General features: G+C 30.7%; 1 protein-coding gene and 1 pseudogene across 2 annotated transcripts; both read right to left on the reverse strand.

The window, feature by feature from the left end:
* Window positions 1-3,249: 3,249 nt before the first annotated feature.
* On the reverse strand, window positions 3,250-7,451 carry LOC129301850 (cysteine-rich receptor-like protein kinase 2; annotated as a pseudogene).
* Window positions 7,452-8,143: 692 nt separating this feature from the next.
* Window positions 8,144-14,088, reverse strand: LOC129301851 (cold-responsive protein kinase 1-like). 2 transcript variants are annotated; one of them, XM_054940462.1, is made up of 8 exons: window positions 13,615-14,088; window positions 11,070-11,482; window positions 10,578-10,703; window positions 10,264-10,391; window positions 9,890-10,106; window positions 9,389-9,620; window positions 9,058-9,214; window positions 8,144-8,549 (listed from the first exon to the last, which is right to left on the reverse strand). In XM_054940462.1, the coding sequence occupies exons 1-8, from the start codon at window positions 14,007-14,009 to the stop codon at window positions 8,322-8,324; spliced, it is 1,896 nt and encodes a 631-aa protein (XP_054796437.1). In that variant the 5' UTR covers window positions 14,010-14,088; the 3' UTR covers window positions 8,144-8,321. The 2 variants fall into 2 exon arrangements, with proteins under 2 accessions (XP_054796437.1, XP_054796438.1); XM_054940463.1 differs by lacking the exon at window positions 10,578-10,703.
* Between the last annotated feature and the right edge of the window lie 3,699 nt (window positions 14,089-17,787).

A 17,787-nucleotide genomic window follows, 5' to 3' on the forward strand; every position in this document is an offset into this window, starting at 1 on the left:
TCCAATTAATAGCATCCCTAAAGATATAATTTAAAAGAGAAAAAATAATAAACTCCAACAATTATATAAAATAATTGAAAGGAGGATAATTTAGTATAATAAACTCGCTAAATCTAGAAATCTTAATCATAACCATAAAATATGAGTGAACTAAAATTATTTGATTTTGTTATGCTTGAGGAAAACAAATTATTCATACTTGAATAAAAGCAATACATTTACTAACTATAACCATTGAAATTTTAAATATACAAGTGGATTAAAATTTTAGAATTTTGAGAACTTAATAGAACAGAGGATAAATAACTGAACACGACTTATACTATGAAAACAAACGTAGACATACTAATGGTAATGTTAACCAAACATAGCTCAAAGCCATGAAAACAAATGCAAGTGCTAGACCTACAAACTACAAACATGAGAACATAATTCATGAGAATCGAACTAGCTACTTAGTAATCATAGCATTACAAGCTAACAGAACTAGCGTTAACAACCAGTATTTTGCATATAGTCCTCTTAAAAACCAAATTTCAAACATGAGAGATAAATTAGTCATTATTGAAACACAATTTTTATTTTTAATATCAAACTTGCATGAATAGTTTTAAACCTTAGTACTTGCCATAATAAAATTCATAACTCATATTCAAGCTTGCATTTATTGAGTAATTACCAAAGTAAAATAAATAAAAATGCTTTCATCAATCTTAAAAGTATATTTCTTAAGGGAAACTACACACATATAACAACTTAATTATCCATCACCATTATTTTTTTCAAAAATAAGATAATTTAATTAACAAGGTACCTAAAATTTATCATAGCTGTTATTAAAAATGATATAGATGAAACTATAATATTTTCAATGAAATGTTTACTTTTGTAGGTTAATTAAGATGCTATTCACTTACCTGAAGTGCTTTCAAAGTACAAGGTTATGCTCTTATCACTTTAATCAAGTTCCTCTTCTTTCAAGCTCCTTATAAAATATAATAAGGTCTTAATAAACTTTCCAACATCAATACATCCTATAAATATATAACGATTATAAATTTAAAACTTTGAAACTAAGATTTACATGAAGGTTTATGGATATAGCTAACTTCTCAATTTAAAGAACAATTTTCTTTCAAGCCTTTTGTCAGACATCTAATGTGCATCCTTCCAACCCATCAAAAGAGTTTTGTAGCATTCCAACCTCTTATCACATAATTGACGAACAATCATCCAATCAAGAATTCAAATAGTTACATGCTAATTTCATAATCAAATTTCCTTTGCAACCTTTAAGTTAGTCCACAAATCAATAACACCCAAACTAAACATACTCTCACAAGAACTAATGAAATTTTAAAAAATGTAAAATTAAGCAAAACTCTCCTAATAGGCATTTTATCGAATATGTTGTAGGCATGAATTTTCAAATTTAATACTAAGCTCTTCTCTTCAAATCTCATTCCAACAAATTTTCCAACAATTCTACAATACCAATATTCAAATTAATCCAGCTTTTCAAATTCATTCCTTCAACAAAATCAATATAAGTTCAAATAAAAATAAAATTAAATCTATTTTTCCTCTACTGTAACTAACAGATGAGTGGAATTACCTACCAAAAATGTGTTCTTAACTTAAGTTCCAGCTTGATTGAACCTCGTCCACTCTACCATTCATGCATTCATTGGAACGAGGAGGAGGAATCACAACTTGCAACAACCTCTTCAACACTCACACCCATACAGGACCGACAAGGGAGGAATAAATGTGAAGATCCTTACCTTTGATCAACAATGGCGAAAGCTAAGAGGAGACACTATTGCTCGAACAAGGAAGAGGAAGAAAGAGATCCTCACATGTCCACAACAGCCACCCGAGCAAAGATCAGAGAGCATCGCAAAAGAGGGAAGAAGGAGAAATTATGTCTTGGATCTCCAACAGTGGCTGACAGCGTTCTAGCTCACAACCACATTGGCGATGTTGAAAGCAGTGGAGAAAGGAAGGAGAAGGTGGAAGACAGCAAGGATTTTTGGCTCCTCTCTCTCTCTCTCTCTCTCTGTATTTTATTTTTTTTGAAAGGGGCAAAAAGGGTAATTAGTTCAATGCTGAAGCAAAATAAAAATTCATTCTTATTACCATGAAGATTTGAACTCAAGACCTAATAGATAAGTGGTTGCATAATCTCCATTAGACCAACTCTTCTTCTTATTAAATTTTTTCCCAAAATCAATAGAAATACACTCAAATATGTTATTACATATTTTAATTTTTTGTTAAAATTCCTGAGTTATTACAATAAACGCACGCATGAGACAACCATGAAAAGAGAGTTCAAAATTTCTCACCTCAAACCACAATATCAGAAAGGAATGAGAGGAAGCTTACGGCACAGAATAGGGGGAGGAAACTCACAATCAAATCTCCAAAATAGCAACCAAGCTCTTCTGTGCTTCACCACCCATGAACAGACGAAAAGAGGGAGGAAGGAGGTTTGACAACTATGACAATGAAGAGGGATGAAGAGGTCAACAGGGAAGTAGAAGAAAGAAGGGAGTAGATCAACCTAGCGTGGACTCCTTGCAGTGACGAAATTGCAGCGAAGTCGAGACCCACGCCGACAACCCACGTAGGACAGAAGGGGCGAGTGAAAGTTGGAGGTTGATCGAAGCATTCTTTCTCTCTCACGAGGTTCTAGTGTTTTTGAAGAATGAGAAATGGAGAAGGGAAGAGGAAGCCATGTGTTTGAATCAGATTTTATCTCTTTGTTTTTTTTTTTAAAGGTAAAAATGGTAACTTCATTTGGCAATAGAGAAGAATAAAATTCTCCTTTGGCATTGGAACTTGTAGCATTTTGGATGGCTGTACCATTTTATAAACATTATGCAATTAAAATTTCAAATGCTACCAAAGTTTTTTTTTTTTTTTTTGGTGGTAGTAGTGTCCTCAGGGGCGCTCATCTGCACAAGGACACATTTTCTTCAAGCTTCGTCCATGGACGGACTCAGGTAGAGAGATCAGCCTCTCCCTTCTTGATTACATTTGCGCACGGTGATATCCTTTGGCATTCTTGGGCTTTGACTCTTGGCTTCACGTTTTAAGCGGTTTTTCATATTATTTTGCTCCGATTAGCTTAAAAACTTCCAAAATTACCAAGTGAGATATTTTGTCTATATTTACCTCTATTTTATGCATTATTTAGTGAATAAAGAGAAAAAATTATATATAAATTCAAGTAAAATTCCCACATACCAAAAGACAATCATCTTCTATTTTCTCCTTTGTCTTCTATACATTACTTTTTCTAGCTATCTGGGGTTCAAAACTCAAAGTCACCCTTGACTTTAAATTCCTCTACAAGCATATTTGTGGATAGCATACAAGTGCAAGCAAGAGCATTGGATGCTTGTTGTTTTTTTTTTGGGGGGGGGGAGAACAGGAGTCTCTAATTTGTTTCAATCAAGACAGGCATGGTGGGTATCATATTCTCTAACAATTCCTTGTTTTGGAGCAAAACAACAACCTCAGACATTGTTGGCCTTATTTCAGCGGATGCTTGGGTGCAAAGCAAACCAACTTCTATAACTTTCTTCACTTCTTCTACATCACAATCATTGAGGTTTATGGTATCATCCACCAGCTCTACATGCGTCCCTTTTTCATATAGCTTCCAAGACTAACAGATGGGTTTAAAGTGAAATTGAGTAAGTTAAGAGGGGTTGAAAGGCAAAGCGAAAGTAAAATTTTATTTTTAAAATATCTATGATTGTATTAGATTATCTGTAATAAAAGGAATGAATATGTTCTAATAAAGTTAATCAAATAGTGTTGAGCTGTTAAAAAAGCCAACATCGAAAATTTGTTTAGAAAGTGCCATTTTTTTTAGTCATGTGATTCTTACTTTTTGAAGGAGGTATTCGCCTTCAAAATCACCATCGATGCTAAAAGTTTTATTTTTCTGGCCACTGATAATCTCTAGGACTGCAACACCATAGCTATAGACATCAGCCTTCTCAGATAATTGGCCATGAATTGCATATTCTGGTGCTGTGTATCCTCTGACAAATGTGCATAATATCTAAGACATAATTCACCAAAATAATGCCACAAAATGAATGCATAAAATTTAAGAGATGACAAAATTTGTTCTAGAGATTAAAAACAAATAATATCATGTTACCTTAGACATACATATGAATTCTTTATCTTTTTGAACTATTCAAGTTTTAAAAATGCAACATAATGAAAATTAAAAGTATTTATCAATGTAATAATACTATTTTAGTGACCTCACTAAATAGATTTTATCAGTATATTAAGTATTCCTGAAATATAATACAAGTTAAGAAAATAAGACAAATGAAATTGTTTCAACTTACAATGTTCCTGCAAACTTGGTACTAAGATGAGATTTGTCTTCGGGTAAAAGTCTTGCCAACCCAAAATCAGCAATTTTAGGCTGAAGATCCTCATCCAAGAGAATGTTGTTGGGCTTTATATCTCTATGGATGATACGAACATGGAATTCCTCATGCAAATATGCTAGACCTTTTGCTGTGCCTAAAATTATATCATATCGTTGCTGCCAATTGAGCGAACCTTTCATTTTACCTTTTTTCAATAAAATTTTGACATATGAATAAGTTTGTTAAGGGAGCTAATCATATGCTGTTAAATTGATGTCAAAACATTATGAAGCACACTGTACAAGAGGTTAATTGATAGAAGGTTACCGAACAAGAATATGTCAAGGCTTTTATTTTTCATGTATTCATAGACAAGGATTCTATTCTTGTCATGAATACAATATCCCAAAAGTCGAACAAGATTCCGATGGTGAACATTATTTATAAGTCTCACTTCACTTTCAAACTCGTCCTCCATCTTTTCAAAGTACTGGCGGAGTGTTAATTTCTTGACCGCAACTTCTTTTCCATTCTTCAAAGTTCCCTATTCATGATTTTTAAGGACTTGAATCATGGAAGCGCTTCCAGACGTTTACTCACTTAGAAACATCCTTGCTTTTCTATATTTAAATATTGAAATTAAAAATAAAGTTACCTTATACACAACTCCAAATCCTCCTTCTCCTAGTTTATTTTCCTGACTGAAATTCTTGGTTGCAGTCTTCAAATCCTTATAATCGTAAATGGTCGGGCCTTTCAACTTGCTTGCTCCAATTATGTCTCCTATGGCGGAAAATGTCAGTCAAAGTCTCTTTAAAAATTATATATATATATATATATATAAAACAAAGTCAGGGATTTTTCAATCCGGGGGACTGTGAAAATCAGAGGCGTCAAATTAATTAAATCATTAAAATCTGATATATAATAGTTGAAGATTTAATATGTTTACCTCTAGGAACCCTCTCAGGCCTTTTTCGTCGTCTAATCCAGACAAATAATGCAATAAAGATCAAAGCAAGAGCTACCACGCCTCCAACAACTCCACCTATAGTGGCTCCTTTATTGCTTGAATCTGCAAGTCATACAAGAAGATATATACAACAAAAACATCTATAACACGAGGTTTCAAAATATCAAAGCACTAAAACAAGACATATATAACACGAGGTTCAAAATTACAATAAGCAAATCAATTTGTCATCTAAAGACATAAATCAGAAGTGTACCTTTTCTGAAGGAAGGAGTGATATCGATGGTCTGGTCATCAGGAAAGAAAGAAGTGGTGGAATATCTCAAGAAACAGCCATTAGCATAAGCCCTACCATCTGAATTGGGAAAACAGGTCTGCATATTGTTGTACTGGCATTCAAGCAATCCTCGCACTTACTCTGTGTGATAGTTTGAATACATTGAGCAAAGGCATAAATAGTAGGCCCATTATCAGGCACTTGCGTCTTCGTGGCTGCAGAGAAGGCAGTGATTCTGGGTGTTTCTGTTTGCAGATTCTTTAGCACTTGTTGCACAGCTGAGGTGAATGCAGTAGCTGGTTCTTCGATAGTCTGATTCCCACACGATGCACTATTGATAGACTGTGTGGTATCGCCAAAGAAAGCGCTACTAATGTCATACCTTATAACACAACAATAGATTATGGATAGTGGTAAATGAATAGTAGTGGATGATTTTAATTTTATATAATATATGTGTTGATATGCTGATACATTGATTATTTTCTTGCACTTGTATCTTAGTGAAGGATATTAACAATAGCTAAAGCATGCAAAACTACCTTGAAATTTGGAATGTTTATACATAACCTCCTTAATTTTTAAAATTTACAGAAACTCGTTAAACTTTTTTTTTTTGGGGTCAAACTTTAAAAGTTAAGGAGGTTATTTGCACATATAGGTCAAAATTTAATAGATTTTTGTATAATTTAGCATTAATAATTACATATTATTATAATTATAAGATTATAATCTTTTAGTATAATCCATTATTCAGCTCATTTATAATGTCAACATTAATTTTGTACTAGTGTTTATATAACTAATAACAAGTTGAATTATAAGCATTTAGAAATTTCCAAGAGATATACCTTGTTTTTTTTTTTTTAACAAGACCAACAGATGTGCTTCAGGAGAAATAGAAAGAAAAATGTGGAGGAATACATTTAATAATTAGTTGATTTCTTTCTTTGAGGAGTCTTTCCGTTATTACTTATTAGATTCTTCTGCATCATATTACGATGTTTGTTTTTTTAAAAAAAAAAAAATTGCTTTACCCCCTCTCACACGGCAGAAAGTCAGGGGGAAATTTGAAAGCAGCCCAAATAAATGATACTACGCCAACCCAATATTAACTCATCCAATGAATATCGCACATGCATGCTAATACTAATAATGTCGTTATCAATGTCTTGTCTCAGCTTTTTATTTTATTTTATTTTAAACCAACATGTATTATCTCAGCTTTTAACTATTAAAAAGAAAGAAAGAAAAGTCAACCATGAACTTGTGGTTGTTAGTACCTGAGATAGCAGCCGTCGTAGACGACATGGCCACCAGGATCCCCGGCGGCACAGCTGAGGATTTGAGGGGCAGCGACGTCGAAGCAGCCGACACAGTCGGCGATGGAGAGGTAGCTTCTGCATTGGAAAAGAGTGTTGACGGTGTTTCCACCACTGGCGGCTTCTTGCGCCGTCGCGAAGTGCTTGTTTTGGTCACTGATCTGCTCTCTGATGTCTCGCAACGTTGCGTTGATGTTTTCACCGAAGATGGTGACGTTGGGCACCAGGAACTCGTAGTATGGGTTACAAACGCTGGTCAAAAAATAGGTCTGGGGCTCCGAAACGACACCGTCAAGAATCCAGCATGAGTAGAATAACAAGGTAATTAAGGGAAGGAGATGAGATTGAAGCATTTTTTTTTTTTGTGGAGTTTGCTTGGAGATATTGATATCTGAGGTTGGTCGGCTGTGTGTGGAGAGATTGAAGAATGAAGAATGGAGAAGAATAGATGTCATGGGCAGGTAAGAGACGGAACTATACGTTTGTGGATTGATATGTTTGAACGCTCCTTCATGCATTTATTACTTCTCGCCTGTCAACCTCAGGAAATTTCCACTTGGCCCCCCTCCCTTCAATATTGTTTTATATGAATATTTAATTATATTAAATTTAAATATTGTTAGTTTTGATTGAAAATAATTTTTTAAAAAATATTTTATAAATTCACGTCAACTCATCTGAAACCTTGTTGGTGATTATAATTTATTTTATTATTATCATCTTTATTAGATATAAATTGTTCAGCGTTTATCTGAATAATCAAATTATAAAATTATAAAAATTTTAATATTAAATTAGATTGTTATATTAAATTTATACTGCCATAACGAATATATTTATTAAAATTTTAAATTTTTTATATTAATAAATATAATATTAAAAATATTTGAAAATTAATTTAAATAAATGTCAGTAATTAATTTAAATTAAAATAAAGAGTTAAGATTGCTCTTAATCCTGATGAGAGTACGAGCACCGAATGCAAATCCAGTAAGCCTACTGACGGAAAGTGGAGGTTCTATCTCAAAAATCTCACCACCTTTATCTTCCGCTAAGATAAATATTTATCAAATAATGTCATTTTCATGTTTTAATTAATTAAAAAATAAAAATAGAAAAATCAAAAACTGACAGAGCCAACTCATGTTGCGGTCTCTACCACTAGTTAACTCCACCAAACAATATTCAACACCTGCCAATATAAAAATTCGAAACCGTGCCTATGTATATATATGTGTAGCCTCAAATCTCAACCAAATTACATGACCACCAAACATTTTTTAAATTAAATAAAAAAAAGTGAGGGCCATGACCAACAGAGATGTCTCAATGGGACCCTAATTTCAAGTTTCAATCAAGATAGGCATAGTGGGTCTCATATTCTCTAATAAGCTTTTATCTTGGAGCAAAACAATTACTTCAGACATTGTTGGCCTTAATTCAGCAGATGCTTGAGTGCAAAGCAAACCAATCTCTACCATTTTCTCCACTTCTTCTACATCATATTCATTAGGGTCCAAGGTTTCGTCTACCAACTCTATGTGCATGCCTCTCTCGTACAGTTTCCAAGCCTATCAAGTGAATTGAAGTGGAATAAGAAGCGCAATCAAGACAAATCAAGACATAGGCTAATATTTTTAAATAATAGTTTTATTAATTTTTCAGTCAAAGAAATAATATATTTCAATAGGCAAGGACCTCATGTGTGTGAAATAATATAAAACAATACCTCATATGTGAGCGATGGTAAATTTATAAATCGTCTTGCTACTAACTTTATACACAGGTTAACAAATGAACGGGTGTGGAGAATATTTTCTACAATGATTATAATGACACCTGATGTAGAAAGTCGGTAATTTTTTTCAAATTAAATTAAATGTTCTTACTTTCTATACAAGTTAGATACTTAACAGGCGTAGAAAGGTGAAAACTATTTTAATTAATTGGTGTAGAAAGATAAGCTAATTTTAAAAAATAACATTATATTATCTTTATACACCCGTTGTCCTAAATGTGATTAGAAAAACAAATGAAACTACAACTACCCTTTTTAGTTAATCAAAAAAATTTTCTTACTTTCCGAAGGAGGAAGTCGCCTTCAAAATCACCATGGGTCATGATTTCATTGCTTTGTTCACCACTGATCATTTCCAGAACTACAACTCCATAGCTATAAATATCAGCTTTTTCTGATAATTGACCATGAATTGCATATTCTGGAGCTGTGTACCCTCTGAAAAATAATGTTTATGATATAGTTTATGACTCAATTTAATGCAAGAACAATATTTAGATTTTAAAATATGAAATAGACGTATACAATGTAAAGTGTCGCAACACGAGTGTTCTAGATATGAATTCTCAAATTATAAACAATAATATTGTGCAAGAAGAGATTTTGACTTACAATGTTCCAGCAAATTTTGTACTAAGATGAGATTTTTCATCAGGTAATAGCCTCGTTAAGCCAAAATCAGCAATTCTCGGTTGGAGATCATCATCTAAGAGAATGTTGTTAGTCTTTATGTCTCTGTGTATGATTCGAACATGAAATTCTTCATGTAAATAAGCCAACCCCCTTGCAGTTCCTAAAATTATATCACATCGTTGTCTCCAATTGAGAGAACCTCTATTTCTACCTATTTCACAAAGTAAAACACTTCAACAGGTGGAGGAAAAAGAACAGCATAAATAAAAAAAATGTTTTAATAGGGAATTAATTGACATGTTTGTTTATAGAGTTCTTGAATAAAATTATGACGTGTGAATAATGAATTATTTACAAGAGTCAATGACATATTTGTTAGTTAAAAATATGTCCACATGTCATAATTTTATTAAGAAATTCAATAACTAAAGATTAAATAACTATATAGAAGAGTTAGCTTTATTGGTTGATAAAATATACCAAATAAGAATCTGTCAAGACTGCTATTTCTCATATATTCATAAATCAGAATTCTCTCGTTGCCTTTACTGCAACATCCAAGAAGGCGAATAAGATTCCGATGATGAACATTGCTTATTAGCTTCACTTCACTTTCAAATTCTTCTTCCACCTTCTTATTAGACTGGCGTAAAATTAATTTCTTGACAGCAACCACTTTCCCATTCTTCAAAGTACCCTATGTATGAAAACGAAGAGTGTCAATCCTAAATGCATTAGTAGAAGTTTTGCTTATTTACAACACTTCTAGCTATTTGAAAGTACTCCCTTGGAAACATCCTTGAGTTGGAAGATGATCTAGATCGAAATATTGATATCAAAATATATATAGTTACCTTATATACAGTACCAAATCCTCCTTCTCCAAGTTTATTTTCTGCACTGAAACTTTTAGTAGCAAACTTCAACTCCTTATAACTAAAAATAACTGGGCCTTTCAACTTACTTACTCCAGATATGTCTCCTGTCAAAGAAAACATCAGTCAAATTAAGTCTCCTCGTAAATTAAGAAAAAATCAGTTAGGGATTCCTACTTTCTTCATAAGAAAGGAATTGAATCCATAACTTTTCTTTAAAGGGAAAATGTGACCAAAGCATCATCACTTTCAATCATAACAAAATGATAACACAAGACTTTCAAGGTGTTTACCCCTAGGAACTGCTCTCTCAGGCCTTTTTGGCCGCTTAATCCAAGCTAATAGTGTAAGGAGGATCAAAACAAAAGCTAAACCTCCAACAACTACACCTATAATAATGGTCCTCTTCTCATTTGAACCTGCAAGACACAAACTAGAGAATCACTTTCCAAATGAGTCGATCTCTCTACGTACGGCTATATCCTGTCTAAAAGGCAATGAAACAAGACACATATAATATCACTTGAGAGATTCAGAATTACACATAAGCAAACCAAATTCTCATGTTGCAGTACCTGTGTAATCACCAAGTTAATGTAATTAAAAAAAAAAATTCATCCATAGCAGTTGCGTGTGATATTGTAATGAGCACAAATTTAAAAAGAAAGGTCACCTCAAAAAACTAGTAATATTTATAAACCCCACTTCACTTGTGAGGCTCCTCAATATAAGACTCATAGCATATATATATATATACACTAATGATATGAAATGATAGAAAGTACCTTGTTCCGACAAGGGTGCGATGTGAGTGGTCTGGTTATCAGGAAAGAAGGAACTGGTGGAGTATCTCATGAAACAGGCATTAGTATATGCCCTACCATTGGAATTTGGAAGACAAGTGTGCAAATTGCTGTACGTAGCATTCAAGCAACTGAGGCACACGTTCTCTGAGATAGTTTCAATACATTGAGCAAAAGCATAAACCGTTTGACCAATATTATTATTAGGCACTTGCATCTTCATGGCTGCAAAGAAACCAGTAGTTGTGGGTGTTGTAGTTTTGAGATTCGTTAGAACTTGTTCAACAGTTGAGTCAAATGCATTAATGGCTTCTCCATCATCAGTTTGATTTCCACATTTTACGCTGTTGATAGAAGGCGTTGTCTCGCCAAAGAAGGCGCTGCTGGCATCATACCTTATATTATAACACACCACGAAAGCATCCATTATGTGTCATTATATTTTTCTTATGACAAAGTTCAATATGGATTTTACTATCTACAAATCAAGCTAATGAGATGATGAATTTATCACCTTCAATTACTTGGATTAATTTTATCACGAATCAACATTAATTATGATACTAAGCACTGTAGAAAGGTTAGGTTTTGTATATTATGATTTATGAATAATCTGAAACATAAGCAGCCTGTTTGGATTGAATAATAAATCGATTATTTGGAATAATCGATTTCAATAAAATTTTCCCAAACATCCAAAAATTGGAATAATTGATTATTGAAGCAAAATGACATTTTCAAATAAGCTATTGAGAGGCTACTTATCAATTCAATCTTACTGTTAAAAGCATTAATTATTTGTCAGCATCTCTAAACTGCCAATATTTACCCTTGTGTCATTACACGTTGAATTTAAATTTTTATAATTAATCATATATATAATTTAAATAATATATTTTAATTCTTAAATAAAATTTAAAAAATTTAATAATATTTTATACAAATTTATTAATAATTTAATTTTAAAAAGAAATGTTCTTTATGATAATTTGCATGGCTAAAACTAATTCTAACTAAATTATCCAAACATTTTTAATTTTATTAAAATTAATTTTAAAAAAACAGTATTCAAACAAATTGCATTATAATATAATTAATTATAATTAAAATCAATTATACCCAATTGAAATTCAAATAAGCTCAAGATTTGTTTAAGGAATAAGACCCATCGCAAACCATATAAAAATTTGTTATTTCATTTATACGGTTTATTTATAAAATATTATATGCTTTTTACAAAAACATAAACAAGTTGATAGAGAATTTTTGAGGGAAATAGAAACTCAAAAAGGAGAATAAAAGTTAAATATCAAAATACTGAATTAATAATATTTCATTCTCATACAAGATTTTAAAAAAAAAAAATAAGTTACAAATATCGATTCAAAAAATTACAACTAAGAATCCAAATACAATTTAAGAAAAAAAATTTGAAAGTTAAATGACTTATGCAATTCAAATTTTTGAATTAGTAATTATTTATTTTCATTTTATTTTTTTAAAAAATTTATCAAGACCTAACTATCATAAATTCAAAATTTTGGAACCTAACTTGTCATTCTCCTTAGAAAAAATACTTCCCATTCCTAAGTAATTTTGGAGTTGGCTTTCCTCTTCCTCCCCATCTCTACTCCTACTACTTCTATATTCCCTCCTCTTGGATCTCAACTTCAATGGCTAAGATTTAATATATCCTAAAATAAGGAAAATTTATTTTATAAAATATTTTCATTATACTTGTGAACTGTTCAAGAAAATTTTAATAATTTATTTGCTGTAATAATAATAATAATAATAATTTTATATTATATTAAATCTCAACTATTGAAGATGAGATCCAAATATAGAGAAGATAGGAGGAAGGATTGGTAGGAAGAGGGAAAGCAACTCTATTTTTTTAGCAGCATTCTCATTCCTAAATTAAATATCAAGGCAAATAAAAAAATTTAGTCAAGATATATAAAGCTATGATATAAAACTTCAGAGATTAAGTTCTCGTAAAAAAAAAAAAAAAACTTTAGAGATCATGCAGTACTAAAAACATTCATAAAGCCCATTAAAAAAAAATGTGGTCAGATAAAAACCATTTAAATTTGGAGGTTATGGGATATATGCAATATGCACGCTATTAAATTAAAGGTGGAATAGAATCCTGATTGATAATTCTTGAAAGATTATGAAGATCCATGTGCATTATTATATAGAAGCATGTATAACAATCAATTACTAAGCTAATTACAAATAAAAATACTAAGATAATTATTCCATTTTAATTTTTGATCAATAATGTCAAATGATCAACACTGTACTACGTACTTGTCTTTAATTTGTATAAATGAATTGGGTGCTTTTTATTATATACATATATCTGCAGCTACTTAGCTAGTAATAATTTGACTCAATTATTGAACTCATCGAGATATTAATGACAGCCAAACTAATTATAATGTAAATGCAATCAATTATTGAACTACTATGCATAAAATAAAGGAAAAGTCGAACTTGGTGGACTATAAGCTTATTGTACCTAAGGTAGCAACCGTCGTAGACGACAAAACCACCGGGGGACCCACCGGTGCAACTGCTCAGAATTTTCATGGCGGCGACGTCGAAGCACACGACACAGTCGGCGATGGAGAGGTAGTTTCTACATTGAAAAAGAGTGGCGACAGGGTTCCCACCATTGGCTTGTTGAGCAGTGGCGAAGTGCTTGCTTTGGTCACTAATCAGCTTTCTGATGTCTTGAAACGTTGCGTTTCGGTTTTCATCGAACATGGAGGTGTTGGACACCTTCAATACGTCGTATGGGTTGCAGAATCTGCTCACAAGATTGGTCTGCGGATCCGAAACGACGACGTGGAGGGTCCAGCATGAGCAGAATATGAAGGCCAATAAGGGAAGGAGATTCAGACGTTGAAGCATCTCTTTTTGTTGAGATTGACTGACTATTTGTGGAGAGAATGAAGATGAAGAAGGAAAGAGTGGTTGAAGAAAGAGACTACGAGACACTACATTTTATTTTGACAAGTTAATAATATATGTGCACATATAAATATGGGACCAAGAGAAAAAGCTAATTGCAATACACATTAATTGAAAACCAAACTGATTATTAAACCTATCAAGTACTAAATTAAAAATTAACGGTCAAATCACAACACACTAAGAATTGAAAATCAAATCAATCATTAAACCCGTCAACGTACTAAATTAAAAATTAATGGTCAAATGACAACACACCAAGAATTGAAAACCAGACCGATCATTAAACCCGTCAAGGTAATGAATTAAAAATTAATGGTCAAATTATAACACACCAAGAATTGAAAACCAGACCAATTATTAAACTCGTGAAGGAACTAAATAAAAATTAATGGTTAAAACTGTAGTTGAACCGTAATTAAACCAATGATAAATGAATATTTTATTAAACCAGACACAAGTTTCCATACTATGTAATGCACACTAATGCCCACATCCTTTATTTAAACTTTTTAATTTTTAATCTCTTATATTCTATTATTAGTTAAAAGACATGCTAATAATTTACTTAGATAATGGGGTCCAGTTTCCATGCTCATCCCAAAGACGAGCACCATGAGTTCATCCTTGAGATGAGATTTGAACCATTTAAATTTTAATTTGTATGGTTCAAATTTAATATATTATTACAATTATATTTATTAAAATAAAAAAATTATGAAATAAATTTTAATAATTTTTATTTTTAATTTGATTTAAATATAATTTAGCAAGTTTAATTTAATGTTAAAATTTTTATAATTGATATATATTAATTATTCAAATGTATTTTGCAAAGTCCTAAACTTTGCAAAATAAATTTGAATAATCAATATACATTAATAATAAAAATTTTAATATTAAATTAGACCCTTTAATTTAAATTTAGAGTAGATTAAAAATAAAATTTTTTTATAATTTTTTTCTAATTTTTATTTTAATAAGTATAATATATAATAATATAATAATAATATTTTAATTTTGAACCATTTAAATTAAAAATATAAATGATTCAGATCTCATCTCAAGCATACGATGCTCAAGATGAGTAGGGAAACCAATTCCTTAGATAATTGAGTGGGCTCTCGTATCATAATAAATCACACTATTTATAGAAGTACCACTTGCAAAAATTTTATATTAGAATAAATTTAATATATTATTTTTTATATTTTATATTACTATTATTCACGGACGTCGAATCTGGACATTCAAACAAGTAGGCAAAGATGACTGCAAGTTGCAACTTTCGTGTATAAAGGGACTTCAGTCCAATAAGTACAGCCTTGTCCATTCACATGCTGAAGAAGAAAAGATAATGTCTCAGTGTGAACGCTGATCAAATTTTCCAGCGAACACCGTTTTTGTATAATATAAACAAACATAAAACGATATTATTTATAAGTCATAAAAAATATATTTTATATATAAGGCCTACAAGCATGGTCAAGTTTCTTTTAATATCCTTCCGTATCCTAAGAAATTTTGAGATATTATATTTTTTATTTTTAATTAACACAATTACATGTTATTTCAAGACTTGATCTCAAGATTTTATGATAAATTGATTTAACGATCTACCAGCTGAACCAAGCATTCCTTTATAAAACAAAGGCAAGTTTTAATAAAATATAGAGTTCATTAAACTTAAGATCTATGCATTATCTGACCTTCTTAATTACGAGTGCAATAGCATAGTTAAAATTTTAATTTTATATATTAATTCTAATATAAAATCTAAAGTAACTCATATTTTTCAATGTCAAAAAGTATGGCTTTTATATATATATATATATATATTAAAATTTTTTAATTATTAATACTATGACCTATTTTTAACCTTCACGTATTATATGAAGAATCATGCCAGAATTCAAATTAAAAAATTTTTTATCTTTATAAAAGTGTGGTTTTTATAATTTAATTTAATATATCAATTATTAATACTAATGTTATTTGTGTATTTAAATAGATCAGTATATTAGATTTTTTTTTTATGGAGAAAAAACATTAAAGGGCCAAAAATTGAACTAAATTTAAATAAGGACTAAAGAATTTGGAGTGAAAGTAAACTTAAACAAGAATCAAAAATATGGTTTGATAAGTTTTTTTCTTTATAAATTAGTAAATTTCAGTTGTAAATTTTTTTACTGTGGTTGTAAATCATGGAATGAAAGTAGTTTTTAGACTAATTCACTAGATAATCTTTGGTCCTTACTTTGACTTTTCATTTTTTATCCTTATTTAAGTTTAATTCAATCTTTTAATACATTTTTTATTTACTTTCTTCTTTTATTATTATAAGACATTTTTAATTATTTAACTCTCACAGCATATGAATGTGATTAATGTCTTGAAACATTTCATTCTTTTCAAATATATAGTTTCATAAATACAATTGACTCTCTTTATAGGGAATGAACCAAAGTAATAGTAATTTTTTATTTATTATGACCTTGTGGGTATTTTCAAGATATATAAACACATTAATTATTCTTAACATTATATAAAATGCCTTTCACTCCCCTCCTTTCCAAATTGGGGGATTGGGAGGGATGCCTCACCCTCCCCTCCCCCTCCATTAAATTCCCTTTCCTTCCTTCCCTTCCAACCAAACATAGTGAGGGAAAGGGGAGCGAGAAAGATTTAGATTTTGTGAGTGAAATAAGTATATTTACTCAATGAGTATATCAATTATAGATGTTAAATTTTAATTATCAATACCTGAAAATTATTAAAATATATTTCCTGTGAAAGATTCAAAACAATCATCTCACAATCAGAAAACTCATTTGACAGTCATTTGATTAAATTAAATTGTTATTATCATGCCACATGAGATACTCATTGAGTAAGTATTCTTAAGTCACTCACTGAATTCAAATTTAGAGGTATGTTTGCACTGCATGCAAGAGCTTGTTCTCAAAGTCATTGGTATTTTGTGGTCAAAATTCATAAAAAGCATCGGAATTTGAAAGTTACGTTAACAACTGCCTATTGTTTTTGAAGTCATTATACATAGGATTTGAAAGTAATGTAACTGCCAACAGCTTTAGGCTATTTAAATATTTTGATGAAATTCGACCGCAAGACTTTCGTCAACTTAAATACCATGCTGTAAGTTGTCTTTAAAACAACATTAAAAAAAATGAGTAGCCTCCCTATTATTTGGTTATTGAAAAAAAGAATTGATTAGTTTCAATTGGGATGGATATGATCCATTTCTGAGTTCTAATTTTTGTTTTTGGTAGAGAAATTTCAACTGGAAGCGAAAACATTCCTAGCCCTCTCAGTCCAGACATGATGTTGGTGACATCCATAATAGTATAATATTCTCATCATCTCAATTTATAAAATATTTTTTAATAAAATTATGCGTAATAAAATTTATTAAATATACTTTATAATCTTATTATTTAAAAACACAAATATACTTATTGAAAAATACCTTTCATTTAAAATAACCTTATTCATGAAACTTTAAATAGAGAGAAAAAATATAATCAAGAAAAGGTAATATTTGAATAAATATAATTAATAAAATTTTATTTTTATCAAAATATCTTGTATTTTAAGATACTAAATTACTTCCAAAAGTATTTTATAAATTATAATTTGGAATGGAGAGAGTAATCCATATATTAGTATTTGTTTATATACATGCATAAACTGCAAGAAA

The sequence above is a fragment of the Prosopis cineraria genome, unplaced genomic scaffold (genome assembly GCF_029017545.1).
Source record: "Prosopis cineraria cultivar Desert tree isolate PC_DT_omini unplaced genomic scaffold, ASM2901754v1 PC2, whole genome shotgun sequence".
In the NCBI taxonomy this organism is placed as follows: Eukaryota; Viridiplantae; Streptophyta; class Magnoliopsida; order Fabales; family Fabaceae; genus Prosopis; species Prosopis cineraria.

Coding starts and splice junctions, on each gene's coding strand:
- LOC129301851 (XM_054940462.1), bottom strand. CDS start 14,009: ATGCTTCAACGTCTGAATCTCCTTCCCTTATTGGCCTTCATATTCTGC. Junction 10,704..11,069: donor CGCACCCTTGTCGGAACAAG/GTACTTTCTATC, acceptor TGTGTCTTGCAG/GTTCAAATGAGAAGAGGACC. Junction 9,621..9,889: donor TCTTGACAGATTCTTATTTG/GTATATTTTATC, acceptor TTTGTGAAATAG/GTAGAAATAGAGGTTCTCTC.